At 40.0% G+C, this 23,463-nt stretch overlaps 1 protein-coding gene across 4 annotated transcripts in view; it reads left to right on the top strand.

Moving 5' to 3' along the window:
• The window catches only part of MFAP3 (microfibril associated protein 3), a 23,555-nt gene extending 92 nt beyond the window's left edge, over positions 1 to 23,463 (top strand). The window contains exons 2-4 of one of the 4 annotated variants that reach the window (XR_005532732.1): positions 10,734 to 11,197; positions 14,320 to 15,460; positions 23,399 to 23,463. Coding sequence is in view for 3 of the 4 variants with exons in the window: in XM_039257467.1 (XP_039113398.1) it covers positions 10,903 to 11,197; positions 14,320 to 15,113 (1,089 nt within the window). In the remaining variant the exon portion in view is untranslated. Of the gene's footprint in view, positions 1 to 21; positions 177 to 872; positions 891 to 10,733; positions 11,198 to 14,319; positions 18,605 to 23,398 lie in introns of those variants that run through there. The other 3 variants (XM_039257468.1, XM_039257469.1, XM_039257467.1) reach the window with 3 other exon arrangements.

Below are 23,463 nucleotides of genomic sequence, written 5' to 3'. Positions count from 1 at the left end.
AAGGATCGGTCGGGGTCGTGCGATGGAGGTACTGGAGGTGCTCAGGCCTGGGTTTGAACCGGTGGGTCGGGGTCGGACGTGAAGGGAGCTAGGATGTCCGAGGTCCTTTTGAAGGCCAGGCCTGAGCTGCGGGAGTTCGGCCGTTGTACGTTTACTGAGCATCAGCTACCTGCCAGGTACTACCCTGGGGGCCTGGGACACACCGGGGTTCCAGCCGACTGTGGCCCAGCTCCCAAGTAGTTGATATTCTGGAGCGAGGCCCACTATAAAACAAGTCAACAGGTAACACTGATATCTAAAATAGTAGTGAAAAAAAATAGATGGTTGTGAGTACTTTAAAGAAAATTAAACAGCACAATGTGATAGAAAAAAAGAGTAATCCTTATGAAGATCTGAGCGAGGGTATTCGAGGCAGAAAGAATAGCAAATGCCAAGGCCTTATAGTGGTAACAAACTTAGCAAGGTCAAGGAAGAGAAAAAAGGCTACTGATGTGGGCCCAAAAAGAGGAAGGAAGATGAGGCCAGAGACTTAAATGAGCCAAATCTTGTAGTGTCTATAAGCCAGTACAAGAAGTTTGACTTTTATTTGGAGAACAGTGGGAAACAATTGAAGGCTTCTATGCTCTCATTTATGACTTCAAGATTATAACTGACCATCAGAAAGATGCATCTCTTCAGTTGTCTTTTTTTTAATTGTTTTTATTTTGAGAGAGAGAGAAAGACAGAGTGGGAGCAGGTGAAGGGCAGAGAGAGAGAGAGAGAGAGAGAGAGAGAATCTGAAGCAGACTCCAGGCTCCAGTTATCAGCACAGAGCCTGATGTGGGGCTCGAACTCACAAACCATGAGATCATGACCTGAGCAGAAGTCAGATGCTTAACCGACCGAGCCACGTAAGTGCCAGAAAAGCATTATAGACACTTTCATTGTACAGATGTGAAAAATTAAGTCTCAGAAAGTTGAAGAGATGTGGTCTTTTAACAACCCAAGTCTTCCATCTTCCATCTGTTGCCTTCAGAATTATCACCTCACTGTCCGTATGTAATAATTGTCACTTCCTAAAACCATTCATATTCCTTTGCTTTTGATGGTAGTTTTTTTTTTTTAATTTTTTGATGTTTATTTTTGCAAGAGAGACAGACAGAACACGAGCAGGGGAGAGGGAGAGAGAGAGAGGGAGATGCAGAATCCGAAGCAGGCTCCAGGCTCTGAGCTGTCAGCACAGAGCCTGAAGCGGGGCTCGAACCCACTGACCATGAGATCATGACCTGAGCTCAGACGCTTACTGACTGAGCCACCTAGGCGCCCCTGATGGTAGTTCTTTAAACTTAAGGGCATTGCTATCACTTGTTAGCTTGTTAAAAATTCCTCTTCCAGGGGCGCCTGGGTGGCTTAGTCAGTTAAGCGTCTGACTTTCGCTTAGGTCATGATCTCATGGTTCGTGGGTTCGAGCCCCGCGTCGGGCTCTGTGGTGACTGCCAGCTCAGAGCCTGGAGCCTGTTTCAGTCTGTGACTCCCTCTCTTTCTGACCCTCCCCTGCTCACTCTCTCTCTCTAGAAAAAAAAAAAAAAAAAAAAAAAAGAAAAAAATTCCTCTTCCAAAAAACAAACAAACGAAAAACCCATACAAGTATAAAATAGGTAGTTTCCTCTGATTTTCTGTGGCAATAGAAATTGCATGGAATTTGGGTTTAAGTATGGAAAAGTGACTCAGCAAGTCACTTAACTTAAGTCTGAGACTCTGGAAAGTTAGTAAGTTTGTAGCAAGTACCTTTCTGACTGCCTGGTTGATTGGGCATCTGAATTCAAAATGTTGAATCCAATGCTATGCCAAAGGCTGAGAGTTTTTAGACCCTCATCTTTAGGCTTACAGTCTTTCAGAGAGATAGATATTTGATGGAAGAGGGAAACTGATAAGTTATAGTTGAGTACTCTCAGGATGCTAGGTGACTTTCAGAGCAAAAGAAATTCATCTGAAATTAAGAGGGTAATGATCAGAGTTCAAGTGAGAGGGCTTCTTGAATAAGGTAAAAATGGAGTTGGATACTGTAGAGAGGGTGGAATTTCCACAGGAAGATATTGTTAGGGAGGGGCAGGAAGTTTTAAGCAAAGGGAACAACTAGAACTAGAACTTAATTTTTTTTACATTAAGAAAACAACTTTATTTACAACAATATCAGAAAGAAAAAAAATACACAGGAATCTTTAACAATACAGATCCAGATCTTTAAAATAAAAGTTATTTGGAGAGATTAGAGTAAAACAAGTGTAGTTAAGGCTTTGAGCCATGACAAGAAGCTGGGAAGATTATAGGTTTAAGCAAAGAAGAGAATGATGATGATAATCAGCCTCTAGATGAGGAAACAGACCACTAGAGATCATAGCTAATTGGTGATAGAGGTGTAACTAAAAAACAGACTTCTAGATCCATTCATTCCTTCCGCAAACAGTTATAATCTTGCACACAGGCACTGCTGGGCTCCATCCAGCTACATCTGTTCTGCTACCTGAATTTTCCTGGAGAATTACAGATGCCTGATCAACATTCAAAGTTTATCTCTTGGGCAGTGGAAAATCAATAGATTTTTAAATCATCTTGACTTCCTTGGATGTGTGTTCAGGACCGCTTCTGAGAGGAGCAGTGTTTGGGGTGTGATTGGAGTTAATGAGACCCATTTAGAAATTACAAGAATAGTGTGGTACCCAGGTAGGATAAAAGGACTGTGACCTTGGGTAGGACGGAGTATGATTTAATTGAAAAACATCTAGGAACTGAAACAATAATATCAATAGCATGTACTTAGAATATACCCAAATTTGTTCACAGCTACTATATGAGGTCATTACTCTGAAAATAGCCTTGTAGATGTGAAAACTAAGGTCTCACAAGCCATGGCTTCATCCAGGGATAAAATCAGGCGCATCAGTCCCTGTTTCTTACTAAGGAGCCATCTTATAACTTTGATCTTGCAAATTTGAAAGAATTATATCATGTGGCTATCCTCTAAGATCGGTATATGCTGGACAAGTATATCTAAGGGTGGGAATGAGAAATTCTGTTTTAGTTACACGGACTTTGATTTTTTTGGACTATAGAGGAAAAAAATTGGGTAAGGAGATCATAAATCTAGGCCCCTTAACATTGATCTTTGTCGTTTGCATCCAGTAGCTCAGCAAATGCTTATGGCAAAAGGATATAAGTTACGGTTACAGGAAATAATCGTGGGCTTAAAGCAAAGCTCCAGTAAAGACAGAGGAAGGGGTTTTTCAGTTGGCCAGAAAATACAGTGAAGTTTGAGCTGAGTGCGCACATGCTAGTTATGAGGTGTGTGATGGCTCCAAGATATTCTTGGGAGCATAAGGGCCATTTTAATTAGGAAATTTTTAGAAAAGGACCCTCAAAATGGTGATTTCTGTTTGAATATTACTAACCTTTTTATGTTTCAGATCTCTATAATAGTGCTTGAGTATAAGGAGAACATTTTTATGATTGTTCCTCCCAAAAGATAGAGGAGTGCTAAAAATCTACTTTCATTTGCTTTTTCTCCCCCTTGCCAATTTGGAATGCCACTTTGACCATTTGTGTGCCAGGTATGAGGGAACGTCTCCATTTTTCAAGTGTAACAGTGCAGGCAAAGAAGAGTGATGAGCTGTAAATACAGGCTAGAACACATTTAATTATGGAGAATAAAGAATTAATATCTCAGTATACTTGAAATCAATACCATCTGGGCATCAGTGTTTTTCCCTGCTTTGTGTTATCCCAGAACTATTTGTGCAAACAGCAATTTCCTCAGCCAACTTAATATTGAGCCACGAGAACGGAAATCAGCCACATTACGTCCTTATTTACTTCTGTTGAGAACTGGAGCAGGATGGAAACATTTCTTCTCTCTGAAGCTGGCAGAAACAGCAACAAGGCAATCTGTTAGGCATGACAGCTTAGGCGCTTTTCTTTCTTTTCCTTTCTTTCTTCTTTAGGATATAGCCATATTGAGAGTGGTTCTATCAGGTAAAATCATCTAAATTTCTGATTATTCATGATCCTGGAAAAGCTGATATTTTACTGTATCTAAAAGATGAAAAAGGAGTTAGATTAAATTTGAGTATCACTTTTCTGTTATCCTTATTAATGCTGAAGAAAGGTAATAAAATATTTTACCAAGTGACTTCACCCACAAGCATAGCATAGCCCTTTTTAACTGTAAGACACTTTGATTTTCCTTTTTGAACTCTTTCCTCTTAGCCTCCAAATGTCAGCTGCAGCATTAAATACCAGGCACCTGGGTGGCTCAGTCAGTTAAGCCTTCAACTTCAGCTCAGATCATGATCTCATGGGTTCATGATTTTGAGCCCTGTGTTGGGCTTTGTGCTAACAGCTCAGAGCTTGGAGCCTGCTTCAGATTCTGTGTCTCCCTCTCTCTCTGCCCCTCCCCCCCTTTCTTAAAAATAAACATTAAAAAATTTTTTTAATTAAAAAAAATTAGCAGGCATGATATTATTATGGGAAGTCCCAAAACTAGCTTGTAAACTCCTGAGGGCCTGGGAAAGTATCCTGATGCCCTGGACATCCCTTGCTGTACCTGGTACTTCATCTTGCACATGATGGGCCCCTGATTTAGCTGAGCTTTTTGAAAATCTGTTGCACCAGAATGAGTAGCATGGTCATAGTCAATGTAATTTTTGTTAAAGGTAACAGACTGATTCTGACACAAGTAAAAGGAAGTTTAGTATGAAGAGTTTTTCTGATCCCAAGGGTGATTTTGTTCCTTACCTTTTTTTCTGCTTCTGTCACTGTCTTGGAAATATCCATACCTTCTCCACTGTTTTCTCTCCCAATTGCTCAACAGCTTCTTATTTGCAAATGGGTTGTATCTCTTAGTAGCTCAGACTAGAAGAGCTTTGTGTTCAGGATATCCATGGTAGGAGCACAAAGTGCCCGGGCTGAGCCTGCCTTTATTGACCGGACATATTGCCCTCCTGGCACAAAATCAGTGTACCAAGCTACTTCTGCCACCTTTCACTTTGACCTAAGAGAAGTTTAAGAGTGTTCATAGTATTTTTCTAAACCGTATCTTGTAGGTTTCTCTAAACTTCTAGTAAAGGCAAATCGTTGTGTCTGTAGAGAATAGGAACCTTAAGCCTTGGCCACATGGGCAGTTGGTGCGCCACACTCAGGTGTATAAAGAGAGGAGGTGGGAATCCAAGATGAGGATTGCCAGGTAGCCACAGCCACACTTTAATCACTTTTGCTGAATTTAATCCTTTTTCTCCTACCTAGCCATTTCTCCATTTCCTTTCTTGTTTTTATATTCAGTCTTAATTTTTGTGGTTTTAATTTTGAGTGAAACTGAATAAAGAAGTTTATTTCTTTCAAAAAAAAAAAAAAAAGTCACATTGGAGGAAGGAAGTAGAATTTTGTCAGGAGCCAGAGCAGCACTTCTGTGAGTCTCTTTCTCTTCCCCTCTGCTCCCCTCCCCCTGCCGCAGCCCCCACCCCCCACTTCCCAATCCCTCTCTTCTTTCTCCACCCCTTTTGTCCTGTCTCTCTGCTTTTCTTTGTATGTGGCCCAAACTGAATTGCCTCAACCCCTTCTTGCCCTCACATTGGCCCTAACCCAGCCATTGTGTCTCAGTTCTTAATTCCAAGATCAAAGCTTCTAGTTAGTTTAGTCAGCCAAAGGGCTGACTTCCTCCAGGGCCCCAGAACATAGAGGCAGGTCTCACAAAAGGGAAAGGTAAGCTAGGCACATCACAACAAAGGTTCTTGGCCACAAACTCAGAGTGCATAAAAACAATGTAACATATCATGGCTGGTCTCCAATGTCAGTTTACAGTACCTGTTTGATCCATATTATTGCAGAATATTTATTTGCCATGAGCAAAAGAAAAATGTGAAATTTAAAATTACAGATTGAAACTACATAATAATGTTTACCCTCTTTAAGATTTTTAAATGGTTGCATAGTATTCTGAGTAAAAGTGTTTCATTTATCTTAAATAACGGTTTTATCATCAACTATAGATTTTACCACAGTATCTGGAAGGATAGTCAGTAGTAACTAGAGAGGCGCCTGGGTAGCTCCAGATGGTTAAGCGTCTGACTTTTGATTTCGGCTCATGCCATGATGGATCAGGTCCTGATCTTGCAGTTTCCTGAGTTCAAGCCCGCATGGGGCTCTGCGCTGACAGCATGGAGCCTGCTCAGGATTCTTCCTCATTCTCTGCCCTTGCCTGCTTGCTCTCTGTCTCTCAAAATAAATAAGTAAACTTAAAAAAAGTAATAGTAATAATAACTAGAGGTTATTTAATGATTACTACTGCCAGACTCTGTTTTATATATACTGTTTTCTTCAAACCTCACAATAGTCCTATAAGAACAGATACTATTATTTTCCCTATTTTAAAGATGAGGACACTAAGGCATGGAGAGATTAGGTCATTTACAAAAGTTGCAGGGCTGGTTAGAATCCATCAGGATTCAAATCCAGGAAATCTGGTTCTAGAGACTGTTCTCTGAAGCTGTCTGCTATCCTGCCTTCCTCAGAGGCCTGCAATTACACTGATCCAGGGTAATCTAAGTCCAGAATAGAATGTGAGTGATAGTTCTCTCCTACTGGAAGTGTTCAAACAGCCTGCCACACATTAGACAATGCTGTTGTATAGGAAATAAGGAAGTATAGTCCAAGTCTCTGGACTCAGTCCATGGACCCTCTGCCTCAGGATCATCCAGAGAGCTAATTAGACACCATAAATTCCAAGTCCAGAAGTTCTTACTAGGTCTAGGGTGGGACCTAGGACTCTGTATTTTTAACAAGCTCTCTGGATATTAGTAGTCAACCTGGCTCAGACACTCTGGGCTTATAATCTTTTATCCCCACTATAATCTTCCAGGACAAGATGGTGATGAAGACTTTGGGAGTTGGGGTTGACTTAAAGACTGCCTCTAGGCACTGTGCCTCCCAAGTTCTCTGGACATTGTTAGTATCAGCTGTCTCAGAATATAGTAAGTGTTAGTAAATGCATGTCAGTTTGAATAATTATCCCTATTGCATAACATTCTTCAATTTACAAAGATCCCACATACTGTCACATTTAAACTAATCTCCATGTGTAAATATTTATTGAACACGTGCTAGTTTTGAAGTATAGCAATAAAAATATAGTCCCTTTGCTTAAGGGACTGACTCATAGGTAAGATGGGCTGCACTGCCTAATAATATAAGCAACGCATACCAGAGCGGGTGAGTAGTGTAATGGTGAAAGCTACAGGGGCTTGCAGAAAAACCAGCCTGCATCCAGGTAGTCTCTGGATTCACGTGGAAGGGAGAGCTGGCACAGGAGGGGAGACTCAGGGAAGCTGCATGAAGGAATTCCACGCAGCAGTAACACTGCCAGGACACCACTTGCCCCCACAGCCCTCTCATATAGAGGCTACTTATTCTTCCAAAGCTGCTGCCCCTCAGTAGGGAGAGTGAGTCCATTCTCTTCTATTTCCAGTGTCTTCTACTGTAGCTGCCTTGATCCTGGGTGGACATGGCCTTTCCTTCTTGTGATCTAGCTCATTCTTGAGCCTCTAGGCTATTTGATCTCTTCATCTTGGAACAGGGTCTCCTTCACTCACTTCAGTCTCCTATTCCAGTTCCGAAAGTCCACCTCCAGTTTTGCTGCTTGCCCAGAGTGCTTCAAGAATCAGGAAGCCGACGCAACTCACTGGCCACCCTTACTCATTACCACACTTGTAGCTCTTTCTCCTGAACACATCCCAACCAGTGACCCCTCTGCTTTTTCCCTGTCCCTTTACTAGGACACTTCTCTTCCATTCACGATCCCTATTTGTCCCTCAGGTACTGTTATACACCTCACTTTCTCAAGGAAGCTTTCTGTGACAAGGTGAGCTCCCCACAATGGGTACTTCTGTAGCATCCTGTATTTTCCCTTGGGCAGCATATACCATATTTTGTATGTATTTAGTTAGTGTCTCTGTCCTCTGCCAGACTGGGTTCCATGAAGTCAGAGGTGGTGTCTATAATACATAGAAAGTGCTCCGTGGATACAAGAGAATGGATGTAAATGTATGCCTCTGGTTTAAAATTGTGGTTCTGAACTCACTGGTGGAATGGGTGGGAAGAAGAGGAAGATGGCTGGATAAGAAACGAGGACTGTGGGGGAGAAGAAGGGGAAAAATAGTGGGGGAGAGGGAGGGAGGCAAACCATGAGAGACTCTTGAATGCCGAGAACAAACCGAGGGCTGATGGGGGTGGGGGGAGGGGAAGTGGGATGATGGGCATGGAGGAGGGCACTTATGGGGATGAGCACTGGGTGTTATATGGAAACCAACTTGACAATAAACTATTTAAAAAAATTTTTTTTAATAAAAAAAAAAGAAATGAGGTAGTATTAGAATAAAATGGAGTTGTGGGTGGTTTATTTGTTCTGTTTATTTTTGTTTTCCCTAACAAAGAGAGGAGGCCTCTGGCTCAGAGCCTTTAGCAGACAGCGGTTAATAACATTGCTTTGTTCTCATTCTGTTTATGAGTATAGTTACTTTTATTTATAGATGTGATATAGACTCTCCTTTTAAAATAAGTGATTTCACTCATATTTGGAATTTAAGAAATAAAACAGATGAACCCAGGAGAAGGGAAGGAAAAATAAGATAAAAACAGAGGGAAGCAAATCATAAGAGACTCTTGAATACAGAGAACAAACAGGGTTGCTGGAGGGGAAGGTTGGTAGGGGGATGGGCCAAATGGGTGATGGGCATTAAGGAGGGCACTTGTAGGATGAGCACTGGGTGTTATACGTTAGTGCTGAATCACTGGGTTCTACTCCTGAAGCCATCATTACACTATATATTAACTAACTTGAATTTAAATAAAAATTTTTTAAAATGTGTGAAAGCAAAATAATGAGTTGACTTAAAGAAAAGGCATAAATAATAATAATAATTTTGTATACTGATACTGGCGGGGAAATCATGCCAGTAAAAGAAAAGAATGAAATTGGGAGAATGCTGACTTGGATGCAGCCATAAGAACTCTTGATGTCATTCCTGGGGAAGACAAGCACTTTTTCAGCACAGTCATTTCCTATCAACATTGAGAACCAGTCGTCTAGAATAAATGACAAAAATCATGTCCACCAGTTGTTGTATGTATTGTACTGAAGAAGAGCTTGGGACCTTATACACGTCAGGCCCCAGCACAGTGCCTGGCCTATGGCAGTCCCTCAGTAAATGTTATTTCCATTGTTTCCACTCACCATTCTCTCCCAATAGAGACCAGGATTCTCCTGCTAACATATAGTATAGCCTAAAGGAGCAAGTCACTGTGAAGTGAATGGGTTAGATCAGATAATTTCTAAAATCCCCTCCAATGCCCAAGTTCTTTGTTTCTTTTAGTATCATGTAACTTGGGTTTGAGGAGGAAATAGAAATAAAAACATGTGTTTAATCTACAATGTATAGCAAAGTCTGAAGTCCTTTGTTTTACTTTCATTAGTCCATTCTTAAATGTTAAAGATATAGCAAGATTTAGAAAATTATTATTATCATTCAACCATCCTTTCAAGGGCTAATGAAAATTAAATGACATTTGCAACTCACTATGATTCAGACTTTGAGGAGTTTAATGGCTCAATACAATGATCCATCACTTTTTATGTTCTATGTGATCAAGCAGCCTTCGTGTGAATGTAAAGAGGAGTCATTTCCAAAACTAATTATTTTGAGCCTTTGTAAGAAATAAAGCTCGACATTTCATCCTGTCTTTTAAAGAAATAGAAGTTGAAATTTTTTTTGAGAGTCATTGATTTAAAAGAGGAACCAGATTACCAGGAAGATGATCATAATCACATAAACTCTAAGACTGGGATATTTTGTTCTTTGTTCATGGTTTTTTATGTGTCTGGCAATCTTCCCCTGTACTTTATATTTGCTTTTCTACCAACTAGATGTTTAAGATGTCAATTCCTCCTTTAGCTAATTTGGCAGACTTTGAGCTAAAACTTGGTATTCTCACAGATTGTTAAATATACTTTATTTTGTCTCTTGATATCGAAGAAACTATTAAAGGAAAATTCTTTTGTCTAACATTCTTGCTCAAGAGGGAGATTCTAATGCCTCAGAAATCAATAACTGTGTATGTAGTAGTGCAGTTTACTTTCTAATATTAAAACAAAAAACTACCAAGTATCCTTGCATTATTTAAAGCCAATATTTTATGTACTTGGATTGCTCAAATCATGAGCTCCATGCTTATGATTATAATGTACCAGTTGATTTACATTATTGATATAACAACAGATGGTAATGGCACAGGTTGAAATAAAAGATCATTAAGCTAAATATTTTAGCCTTCATTGGCTCCCTGTTGCCTAAGATTTGTCAGAGTGAAATAGAATCACAGCCTTTCAGAACTAGAAGAGTCTTTAGAGAGGTCTTATCTAGTCTCTCATTTGATGGATGAGAAAACAGCTGAGGGAGAATGCTACTTGCCAAAGTCTTATGGCTTGTTAGTAGCAAAGCTGGGACCAGAATCTAGCTCTGCCAGCCATTTCCTGATTCAGTGCTTTTTGTACTGTCTCTTTGAGATTTTTAGGTGGTGTTCTTTCTGTTTTGCACCCTGATGTCAGTGCCAGTCATTCTAATCAATGTCACATCTCTTCTTTTCTAGAACATAGTTTCACCCCATTGTGAGTCATTGTTGGTTAAACTTTATATCTGGCTTTCTTTTAGGTTGGTCTCCACTCATATCTTTTAATCTTCAAGATTTCAAAATACACCTGAATCTCCCACTTTTTTGGAAAACTCCAATACCAAGCAATAAATTACTCACCGTGCTTCTGTTATAGTATAGAAGCTTTTGAGTTCTCCAGATCTCAACAAGATTTTCTCCCATTTTTCCATGAAGCCACATTGTTGTTTATTCACTTTAGTGGTGAGTGTTATTGTGCCAGCAGCTTTTGTTTTGGAAGATGTAAGCTTCAACCAAATGGCCCCACTGGGAGCAAATCATAGCTCTTTCAATTCATCATTTCCTCCAAGCTTTGAACTCTCAGCAGGTTCCCACTCAGGGGATGATGTCATCATAGCCAAAGAGGGAACTAGTGTTTCAATTGAATGTCTTCTTACAATCGACCACTATGAAGATGTCCGTTGGTACAACTCAAAAGGACAGCAACTGGATGGCAGAGGCAGAGGTAACTAATCAATGTTATTCATTTCCTGTTACTTCTGTCTTCTTGGTTTTATGGCTTATTCCACAAAGAAATCTCAGTGATGAAGTGCCAGGGGGAATACTTAAAACTTTTGGAAGGCCTGGAGTATTATACCTATCAGAAAAAGCAAAATAATTATAATTGCTTAACCAGAAGAAGAAAGTAAGAATAGTTACAAATTTAAAAAGTGTTCATATGTGGGGTGCCTGGGTGGCTCAGTCGGTTGAGCATTCGACTTGGCTCAGGTCATGATCTTCTGGTTCATCAGGGTTTGAGCCCTGTGTCAGGCTCTGTGCTGACAGCTTGGAGCCTGGATCCTGCCTCAGATTCTGTGTCTCTCTCTCTCTCTGCCCCTCCCCCACTCGCACTCTGTCTCTCAAAAATAAACAAACATTAAAAATAAATTTTTTAAATTTATTGATGATGACAGGGAGCTATTGTCGCTCCTCTTGGTGAGCTGGTTTCCTTATTCATTGAAGGTAGACTACATCAGGGCAGACTACGCACCGCACAACCCCATTGACCCAGACTGTATTGTGCACAGTACAGTGTGGTAGCCCTATGTGCGTACAACAGAAAGACTATTGGCTAAACCTTAAGAAAGTTGGTCATAAATTTTAAAATTTTGTCTGCAAATGAGTTACTAAAGATTTTAGAAGAAATCCAGGATTTTTTTTTTTTTTAATTATAGCTCTGTGCATAAAACTTTAAGTCCCTTTGAGAATTAGAAGGGCACTGAAGAGGAGCCCTGTAAGCCCTTGCAGCTCAATTTTTTCTATGTTATACCTTAATTTACTTGAAAACAGGAGAACTCCTCTTGTATTTTTTTCCTCTCAGTCTTAAAAATCACCCAAACATCACAATCAACCAACCATTTTTGACAGGTTTTTATTTGATTTTTGCGAACACATCTTAGGGTACTATTTCCTTAACTGGTATTCTACTGGAAAGATCTATTTGAAGTGTTAAAGTACCTCAAAAAGAAGTTTCCATGAAAATCAATGGGATAAAGACTAAATTCTGCGATACTCATAAGCTACACTTTCAGAAAAGGCCCTTCTTGGTTTTTTTGCTAGAAAGATACTCTGACCTCTTGGAATATAAAAGATATTTGGTTATTCATATTAGAATGGAAAATGGAAGAAGAGACAGACGGTATTTTCTTCTAAAGTCTATGCTAAACCTTTTAACTTTCTATGAACTGAATAACTGGTCACCAAGAGATTGAAGAGTTTGCATTTTTAGAAAGAACAGAATATTTTTAATCAGCTTCCGAAGAATATAGATCTATTGAATCGGGATCTCTAGGGCGGTGCCCAGAATGTGTATTTTGAAATGATTTAGGGCTTCACATTTGGACACATTCATCTAGACTCTTGTTTCCTTTGGGCTCTAGGATCCTGACCAAATATTCTGAGATCTGAATTATTCAGTCAGTATGATCATAACAGACTGAACGTATAAACAAAGCTTAAGTTAGGAGGAGCCGAGCCAAGTAGAATGGCAGTTTCATTTTCCTGTTTTGCCTTTACTTTGAAAACCACCAACATCTATCATTGATGCTTTCAGTAACAGCCCTGGAAAATTTTATTAAGTTTTATGAATCTCCAGTGAGAGGAGTTTAAAGAGCATGTCAGTCTAGTATAAGGTTCATAAATCTTGAGCTATTATCAGCAAGTAAGCTGGAGAGTTTACATTGTGGTCGTAGTACAGTGGTTGATGAATGGAGTATATGTACTTCATCATATTTTGGATTCAAAGGATATCCTTCTCATGGCTCCAAATTCATAGAACAGCAGCTTGTGGAATAATAAATGTATTCATGGCTACATATTTCCCTCTTTTTTTTTTTTTTTACATTAGTGTAGTGATGGCCCCTAAATATAACTATAGAATTTAGATAAATTTTGATGACAATAAAAATGGGCATAAACCAGAGTGCTTTCTAATTGATGTGCCACTGAAACAATCCAGAACCATAGACTCTGAGATGAAAGAAATCCTGAAGTCCTCTTAACTTCAGGATCTTAAGATTAGGCAATCAGTCAGGTGGTGCTTAACAGCATTCATGCCACCTCCTCTTGGACACCACCTCCAGCCATGGGGACTCACACCTACACTCCTGGTTAGCCCATCCATTCCCTCTTTGAATGGCTTTCATAATTAAAGTGCAGGATACACTGAGAATTTATCACAAACAGAATTGTGCAGGCAGGGCCAGGGTAGGTAGTCAGTAGGCTTTGCTTTTCATACTCTTCTATACTTTTATATACATGTTCCCTGAATGAAGATACTTTCAGTTATGGAAGAGAGGCGGCATGTTTCAAGTTTATAACAGAACCTAACCATCCCTTAGATGTCTTAAGCTCGAATTTATTCTCTTCTCCAAGCCATTCATTTACCCTGACTTGTGACACCTATCTTTTGGCTTGTATTTCAGTTACTCTTGCCAGAAAACCAAGATTGTATCAACAGATCTTTTTTAACAAAACAAGTTAACATGTGCAACCCATGCCAGATTAACCAGTTAGTAATTGAACAATGCACTAAATTGGTAGGGGGTTTGTTTTTTTTTTTTTAATAATTTTCATCTCTTGGTACCAAAAGTAAACAAATACAGTTAAATAAAAAGAAAATATAAATCAATCAACCATTACCCCAGAAATAACCATTGTTTCGCATTTCTGAGGCCATTTCCTTCTAGTATACGCAAATGTATAGGTAGAGATAGTGGTGTAGATACACACACACAAAGCTGTTGTTGTTGTTGTTTCTTTTTTTTAAGATTAGTCATTTAGTGTCCTATAGACCTACCTGTCTCCTGAAACGCTTGTTATGTCTGGCAGTGAAATGATTACTAATGGTAATCATTAGTGTCAGGAAGGAAGACCTTGATTCCCTTTTTAAGTTCCAGGCTGTTTAAATTCCTGCTGTGGATGTAAAAGTCTGCCCTTTCTTACATGATGTGTACGAGTAGCAGAACCTAATAGATGACTCGCATTAAGACACTCTCATGAAGAGACAGAGTATTGGAAAGGCAGTCGGCATATTTAGTAATAATATTCTTTATGCTGTAATTTTTTTTATGTCTGTTGGGTTATCAGGTGGAAAATGGTTGGTTTCTGATAACTTCCTGAATATCAGCAGTGTAGCCTTTGATGACCGAGGGCTCTACACATGTTTCACCGCCTCTCCAATTCGTGCCTCCTACTCTGTCACCCTGCGCGTTATCTTCACCTCAGGAGACATGAGTGTCTACTACATGGTTGTTTGCCTGATTGCCTTTACAATCACCCTCATCTTGAATGTCACGCGGCTGTGCATGATGAGCAGTCATCTTCGTAAGACCGAGAAGGCTATCAATGAATTCTTCAGAACTGAAGGAGCTGAGAAGCTTCAGAAGGCCTTTGAGATTGCAAAGCGCATCCCCATCATCACATCAGCCAAAACTCTGGAGCTTGCCAAAGTCACACAATTTAAGACCATGGAGTTTGCCCGTTACATCGAAGAACTGGCAAGAAGTGTCCCTCTTCCGCCCCTTATTCTAAACTGCCGGGCCTTTGTTGAGGAGATGTTTGAGGCTGTACGAGTGGATGACCCTGATGACATGGGAGAAAGAATTAAAGAGAGACCTGCCTTGAATGCTCAAGGTGGCATCTATGTCATTAACCCAGAGATGGGCCGGAGTAATTCACCAGGAGGAGACTCAGATGATGGTTCTCTGAATGAACAAGGCCAGGAGATAGCGGTTCAGGTTTCTGTCCACCTTCAGTCAGAAACCAAAAGTATTGATACAGATTCTCAAGACAGCAGTCACTTCAGCCCACCTGATGATACAGGATCTACCGAATCAAACTCTTACTCCAAAGATGGGACATATGAAAGCCATCAGCTGTGAGCTATCCCAGTAGCTACAAAAACCGCTCTCACAAGAAGAACTTGTTTCATGCAGGAAATAACATTTTTACCAAAAGATGACTGCAGTTTTCCCTCTTGTTAATATTAAGCACATCAGAATGAACTATTGCCAAAATCTTTGTGAAATTTCAGTGTTTTTCATATCTGCTATTTCTTAGTCATGTTTCTGGAGCTTGATTAAGTGACACATGTTGAGATTTAAAGGAGCCTGAGAGAGAAACAAAATGGAGGAAGTACCACACTAAAAGTTCCATGGCTTCTCTTCTGGTCATGGTTCGTCCAACGGTTAAGGCAGACACTTATCTTGAGGTCTCCGTTTTCCCACCGGTAAGATGAGGGATTTGCATTAGATATCTAAAGTCATTTGTAGCCCTGTAAGTTCTTACCTGTCCCCTTTAAACCACAAGGATCATCAGCATATCTCAAAATAAACCCTTCTGTAGACTTCAAGTCCCTTTTATGGAAAGTACCAAGCTGAGACTTTATTTTGGGATTTAGATTCCCACACCAATGCCATAGTGCACAGAGGTCTGGTGTTTTTCAGATATTTTGCCATATGGAGTGTGCAATTGTATGTGCTAGTTTAAATCTCTTTAGTGTAGCCCATGTCTGTATTACACAGATATCAGGGAGCTAACTGCTCATTAATAAACTACTTTCCATGAGTAAATTAGTCCTTTTGGGGGATACATCATGTCTTTTTAATTCACCAAAGCAGCATTTAATTTATTGAGCAGTGATTTCCCAAATGATCTCCAAAAGTGAGCAGTTTGTTCTTAAGGAATAATGTCTTCAGTGCTTTTAGAATAAGGAACAATGTCAGATCACCTATCATCTATCTATCTCTGGTAAATCATGGATTTTGACATTTCTGTTCATACAACATTGCTCAGGCTTTCCCTTTTTGAAAGTACTAGACTGTTTAAGAGGGTTCTGTGTTTAGGATCCCGTTCCAGGGGGAAACTCAGAGCTGGGTTCCTCTTTAGACTTCTGTCAACATTCTTGCCCTCCATGATCGTAAATATGGTGCTAAAGGCTGCATGCCTCCTTATCTTGTTTGTTTTGTTTCTATTTTGTTGTTGAGGTTTTTATTTTTGTGTACTTCAGATAGAGAATTCTGAGCTAGGGCTGCTTTTGTGGTCTTTCTGAGAAGCACTAACCTGAAATAAGATTAGATAATGGTGTGTGGTATCTGTGAGTATATTAAATATGTAGACATAGATATAGGTACCACTATATAGATATATATACACACACGCTATATAGTTATAAAGAGGGAGAAAAATTATGGATGGTGCCACCTGATTCAGCTGTGTATAATAAACACTTAAGACTGTATTTCTTGCCTGGCTGAGGCCTGATATAATAGAATTTTAAATACTCTTCAGAATAATTTCTTCAGCTACAGGAGAAGAAATTATGTCATATGATTTTTAAGAACTTGGCATTGGAGCTCCATTTGGTGCTTCATGTTTCTTCATTTGGCTTCTGATTATCAAAGCATTACTTGAACTAGAGGTTCCTGAGGGAAATGTTCAGAGGAGGTGTTATCAGGATTTTAATTTAAGGTTTCAAATGGAGGAAAGCAAGGAGATAGAGAGTGTAACCAGATAGAACTCATACCTCCCTTTGTCCAGGCTTATCGGAAGTAATACATCTCTTCTGGATAGCATGAATGAATCAATGTGTAGTTTTATCAGATGGCATTACGGATAAAGATGATAATGCTGCCTTTTCTGTCTCTCAGGCTGTTTCCATGGAAACCTCCAGAGCCAAACAAAAGCTACCAATCATTTAGCCAAAGCTTGCCTTGGCTCATAAACCTGCATGTCTTTAAGGAATACTGTTTTCATACATTTGGCTGTGAGAGCAAGGGCTCCTTACCGTACCCTAGATTATGGAACACTTTTTGCCTTCTCTTGAGAAAATAAAAATGCTGAAAATCCCTTGTCTGAGGTCTGTTCCCTGAACATCCCTCAGATCTTCAGATAGTACCTCAAGCCCCATCCCCATACAGCGAGTTTGTAGTCATTTAGAATGTAGTTTCTCACATTAAAGTGGATGGATTCATCCCACATGTTTTCGTAATGGACATAGACATATTTAATGGTCAAAGTCCTGGAAAATGGGACTTTAGAAAAATATAAGAAATTATGAAAAAAAATTGATACGTTTACATAATACCATATAACAGTTAAGTATAGGCTACTCCTGTTTGTCCTGGTTAGATTATTTTAGAAACACAGTGGTGATTTAATTTGATGCCCAAAGTTACCGGATCATAATCCAGATTATGGTGCCAGTGGTAAAGAATTATAGCAGTCAGAATTTAATTGGGGTTGGTCTTACTTTCTAAAGCTAGTTTCCAAGAAAAAGAAAACTATACATTAATATTTTCTGTATCTAATCAAATACTCTTCATATATAATTAATAGTCTCATGTTATGTTTTTGTCAAATCCTTAACCTTTTGAACTTAAACTACAGTCTAAAAGTCTTTTGACAATAACTGTGTTGTAATTAATCTTTTGTTTCTCTGGATTTTATAGTTAGTGAAAATGTCTTTACTCAGCAAATGTATTTAAATAGTTCTCTCATTTATAAATTTTGTATTGTGACTTACCTTATTGTCCTTATGAAATGACATGATGGCTTTGTGAAATAAATTTACCAAAAACTGATATGTAAACATTTTTATAGATTCCATGCCAGCTGAAACCAGACAGACAGGCATCTTTTGAGCTGATACCCCAGTTGAGTTTTAGCCTATCCTTAAAGTTGCATCTGTTATGGTAATTAAACTCTTGATTCAGGACCAATGAGCATTTATATTTACTACCAACTACCTTGATATAAATATCTTAGGAGCTGCTGATCTGAAATGGCAAAAAGGTTCCTGACTTCTTTGCCTCACTTAGCATGCATTTTGAAGTCAAAGCACACTGCTTTCTGTTTGGTCCTCCAGCCTCAGTGAACCCCTGGTGCAGACCTCTCCATGCCCTGCATGTAGTTTCACCCTAGATCAGACTCTTCCCTGTGTCCCAGAGTGGCATGGGAGCATGTTTTCCAGAGCACAGCCGGTCATGGGTGCTAGCCTTGTCTCCACACACCAGCACTTTTTACACAAATATATCATAGTTCCTGAGTCACCAGTAGGAGAACACAGTCTTTTCTCATGTAAGTCGGGCATTTTGAAAATGCTCATCTTTATACCCAAATTCCTAGGCTCTCAATGTTCTCAACATTTCATAAAAGTGACTATTATTTGGTATGGTTCAGATGATGTTTAAATGGTCACCATTTTAATAAATACATTATAATTTTGTGCTTTCTTTTAAAAGTCAGGCTTGAATATATTAAACGTCCAATGGACTATTATTTCATTTACTGAAATCTATTATGATACTCATTTTTATGTGTGATGGAATTTGATGTTGATTTTAAACAGGAGTAAAAATGAATTCTACTTGGATTCTACTGTGTCTATGCATTTTAATTTCACAAATACTTAAATACATCTATATGTTTTTGGTACTGTGGGCCATACAGAGATGGGTGTCTTGCCCACAGTTACCATGAAGATGCAGTTTCCAGACCCAAATGTCGCAGTTGTTCACTTCTGAGATAAAGCATTCCTGATAAAGGCAAGAGCTTGAGCAAAGACCTAAAGATAAGAGTATTTAGCTCTTGTTTTGGAAAACATGGTTAGTATGCAAGGTCTGGTGAGATTTGGCATGTGGAAAGGGTACCTCTGGTATACGCAAATGCCCACAGTCCCATGGGAGTGAAAGGTGATGACAGAAAAGCACAGGATCTCAGGAGACAGGCAAAGGGAACAGGTAAAGGTCAACTCATTACCTAAATACCACAGAGCTTTCATTCTTAGAATGAAAACCTAGTTCCTACCTCCCTATGGCAAAAGATCATTGGACTTAGAGTCCCAATTCCAATACGATTGTTACATGGCTAGTGGTGGATTTAAGAATGGAGTTGATGATACCTAGCTCACAAAATTAACATGAGGATTAAATAAAGCAACATATAAGCAAACACAGTGCTAGCTGTAACCTGCCATAGAGTATAAGGGGCCAATAATCGTGCATCCAGAGTGTCAGCTTTGTTAGCAGCCATGGCTGGTTGCATTTAGACTCAACTAAAAATTCCTCCAGATCTCTGTCAGTTACGGTTACATGTGGCTACATTCCATAGAAAACCAATTGTGTTGGCTTACGCAAATAAGAGATTTATTATTCTCAAATAAAAAGTCCACACGAAGTCATTCCAAGGCAGGGCTCAAGTCCAGCCTTAAGGACTCAGGCCACTTTTAGATGCCTCTTCACCCTTAGCATGTGGCTTTCATCCACATGGTCATAAGATGTCTTGAATTGGGTTCCCCAGGAAGGCTTGAGACCAGGATTCATCTGCAAGTAGTTTATTTGGAAGGTGATCCCAGCAAGGTAGGACAGTAGGGAAGTGAGACAGGGAAAAGAAAGCCAATCCAGGGTGCAGTAATGAGTGGGTTTCTGCTTTGGGCGACTGGTGTGAAGTCCCATTGGGGACCTCAGGGAGTTCTGTCTGCCCCCAGTGTATGTAGTTCATGCCTCAAAGGCCCAACCTGAAAGCCAAGCAGCTCAGATATGTATGCACCAGCTCCTGTCATTGAGGGCTACTCGCAGATTCACTAACTGGCACTTTCAACCTGCCACACACAGGCTGGTATGGTTCTATAACCAGCAAAAGTCCTCAGTAGAGTCACAGGAGCTTTCAGGAGGAAAGAGCTTGAGCAAAGATCTAATATCCTGTTGAATATAGGAATGGTGAGTGTCGAGGGCTTATGGATGGAACGCTGACAACACCTGCTATTCAGGACAACTCCTTCACCCTCAGATTCACTAACTGGCACTTTCAACCTGCCACACACAGGCTGGTATGGTTCTATAACCAGCAAAAGTCCTCAGTAGAGTCAAAGGAGCTTTCAGGAGGAAAGAGCTTGAGCAAAGATCTAATATCCTGTTGAATATAGGAATGGTGAGTGTCAAGGGCTTATGGGTGGAACACTGACAACACCTGCTATTCAGGACAACTCCTTCACCCTCAGTAACACGTCTATATTCCAGGAAGGGAGAAGATTAGAAGGACAAAGCGCAAAGACACATAGCAGCTGAGTCTACCTTTTTATCAAGATGATAGATTTCCTGGAGCCTCACCTGACTTCTGTTACTTGGCTGCCAGAAATGGACTACGTGGCTACCTGTTATAACTGTAAAAAAGCCTGGGGAGATGCATATGTGTACTTTTTAACTGGATACTTTGCCTGGAAGGGCTCTATTATTAAGAAAGGAGGGTAAGAATGGAAATTGTAGGCAACTGGTAATGTGCGGCAAGGTCACCTTCACATGAATTATAGGAACAAGATGTGGTTGGTTCTGTAGTGGATAAAGTTGCAAGCCATGTTCCTTGAAGATATTCACATGCATCAACAAAGCTAGAATCAGAAGCAGTAAATATTAGTCTAAACCTTCAAACCGTTGGGGCGCTTGGGTGACTCAGTCAGTTAAGCGTCTGACTTCGGCTCAGGTCATGATCTTGTGGTTCATGGGTTCGAGCCCCACATCGGGCTCTGTGCTGACAGCTGCCTCAGAGCCTGGAGCCTGTTTAAGATTCTGTCTCTCCCTCTCTCTCTGACCCTCCCCTGCTTACACTGTCTCTCTCTCTCTTTCTCTCTTTCTCTCTCAGAACTAAATAAAAAAAAAACATTAAAAAAATTTTTAAAAACCTTCAAGCCATCACATTGTTTCCAATATGCATGGTTCAAATGGTAGACAGACAAGTTATAAGATTGTACTGAGGTATACTTGTCTTATCTTAATCTAATTACTCATTAACATGTTAACTGAGACAACTGCTATTTGCAGGTGCCTCCAGGGGCCAATGACTCCACAATGATAGTGACTGGCAAGTGGTATCCTTATTGAGCTGGGACCCAACTGGTGAGGATCCAGACATTCAAAGGATAGGGGAAGAGGCACTCCAGCTGAAGGAACAAGCAACGACAAAGGTCCTAGGGAACAAGGTTGGCCTATTAGAGAAAGAGAAGAAATAGGCCTGTGTGGTTGGTGTGGTGAGAGAGAGAGAGAAGCAGGCAGGGGCCAGAAATTTGGTTAAAAGTTTTCAAAGCGTGTTTTGGCTGGCCCCAGAAACACATTTTTTAATGAAGAAATCCTAGAAGTACCTAATTTGGAAGAGGAGATTTTACATATTTAGGGAGGAATGTTTGATCACTCAATAGCACAACTTTGTCCTGAAATCATCTGCAGCTAAAACAAAAAACAAAAAAAGATTGTGCTAATTTTCTTTAAGGAATCGAACTCCTTCAGATTTCCTTAAATTCCAATCATGTTCTTAAGTTTTCATGTTTTTGCTGGAACCTATTGATTAGGAAATATATATGTAAATATACATATGTCTCTCCATCTGCCTGAAAGATATCTGGCTACTGCCAGCATGCTTATTCTTCCTGACAGTTGGGAACTCTGCTTTGCCTCCTGCTCAGCCGTGCAATAGGCAGGACTCAAGTGCCCTAAGTGATGATCAATCAGGCTTCAAGGGCCCTCCTGATAGAAGAGCCACCCCCTGGGAAATAGTTTGTCCCTAAGCAGAAGGGAAGTTCATCAGTAGAAACTCCCTCTGTGCAGCAGTTTTGCTGTGTGAATCTCATTGCTCTTTCAGAAACTTCAGGCAGACAATTGGACCAAGCCTAAGGCTACTCTACTCAAACTCCTTGACCCCATGGGCACCAAGCCATGCCTATTCAATTTTTCAACGAAATGTTTGTTGCACACAAAGTAGGGACACTACTGTAAACAAAATCAGAGGTTATCCCTGTTCTTGGGAACTTCAGCCCATGAGAAGACAGAAACTATTCAAATAGGTACATATAGGGTATTTAATTAAAAACTGAGAAGCATGCTAGCAAATGATTCAATGAGATCCTAGAACTAAGAAGCCTGATCTAATCAGGGGTCAGAGAAGAATTCCCTAAAGAAGTGACACTTAAAGAAATAGGCAGAGGACTTACTATGTTCCAATCCCTGAGCAAGAAACTATGACTTTAAGTCGTGGGTCCCATTGAGAATGAATTTAAAGATCAGTAGAAAGATCAGATGTTTCTACAATAAACCACTTGAAAGAGTGTGTCATCAATTGTTAAATGGATTAGCACTAGATAACAAATGCAAAAGAGCTAAAGATAAAAACTCAGTGGTAGCAAAGGATGGGCAGCACCTTGTGGCTGGGGTGAGATGTGGGCTAGATACAGAAGGGTGAAGAAGTCGTTGGAAGGAAATGGATTAATCTGATCATGGAACTCAGAAATCATCACTGATGTCCTATCATCTAAGCAGAAAACAAATCCAATTTCCTGATCCTCCATGATCTGCTCCCAATCTGTCTCCTTTATCATTTAAGGACCCTTCCACTCCCTTAGAAATATGCTAACATATCCTTCCCTTTATATTATAGTCACTCTTTCCTTGACAGTTTGTGAGCAAGTTGAGAGATAGCATCATTAGTCACCAATCTTTGTACCCCCTATTCCCTAGGGCAACACCTTTCATATGGAATAGATAGTAAATGTTTAATTTAATGCAGCAGGAGGGGTGAAACTCTTGTGTTATGGTGTATGACCATGACCATGACCATGACCATTGGTCAGTTTGAGACTGATGAGGGCTTGAGAGGTGTGCCTGCCCCTTCTCCAACAGCACTCTCTTCTTTGGCAGGCATCACCCACTTTCAAAGTTTTAAATGCCATCTTCACACTGGTGACTCCCAAATGGATATTTTCAGCTCTAAATGCTCTCTTCCAGACTCATGGATCTAACACCTCCCTACTTGGCGTCTCCACTTGGCCAGTCATCTCTAAAAGGCATCTCAAAATTAATATGCTCAAAACAGGTTTTTTGACTCCCTGCCTTGATAACAAAAGAATACATCAGTTTCTACCCCCACCATCTTCTCTCAGCAAATGGCACCACCATCTACTCATTTGCTCAAGCCAAAAACCTGTGCCATCCTTGACTCAATTTGCCTTACTCTTCATATCCAATAAATCAGCAAGTTCTGTTGTCTCACTTCAGAAAACATGTATCTAATCCACCCACTACTCTCCACTTCCATTGACACCATCCAGGTCTAAGACACTATCAACCCTTTCCTGTGCTATTTGAGGCCCTTTGAACTTCCTGCTTCTGCTCTTTTCCCACAGGTCATTCATTCTCCATGATGCAACCAGAATGAACTTTCAAAAGCATAAATCACACCATGGCTTAT

This window comes from Hyaena hyaena, unplaced genomic scaffold (genome assembly GCF_003009895.1).
Source record: "Hyaena hyaena isolate Hyena2069 unplaced genomic scaffold, ASM300989v1 scaffold_619, whole genome shotgun sequence".
In the NCBI taxonomy this organism is placed as follows: Eukaryota; Metazoa; Chordata; class Mammalia; order Carnivora; family Hyaenidae; genus Hyaena; species Hyaena hyaena.
The sequence above is the reverse complement of the archived record's forward strand: the minus strand, read 5'-3'. Positions and strand labels throughout refer to the sequence as shown.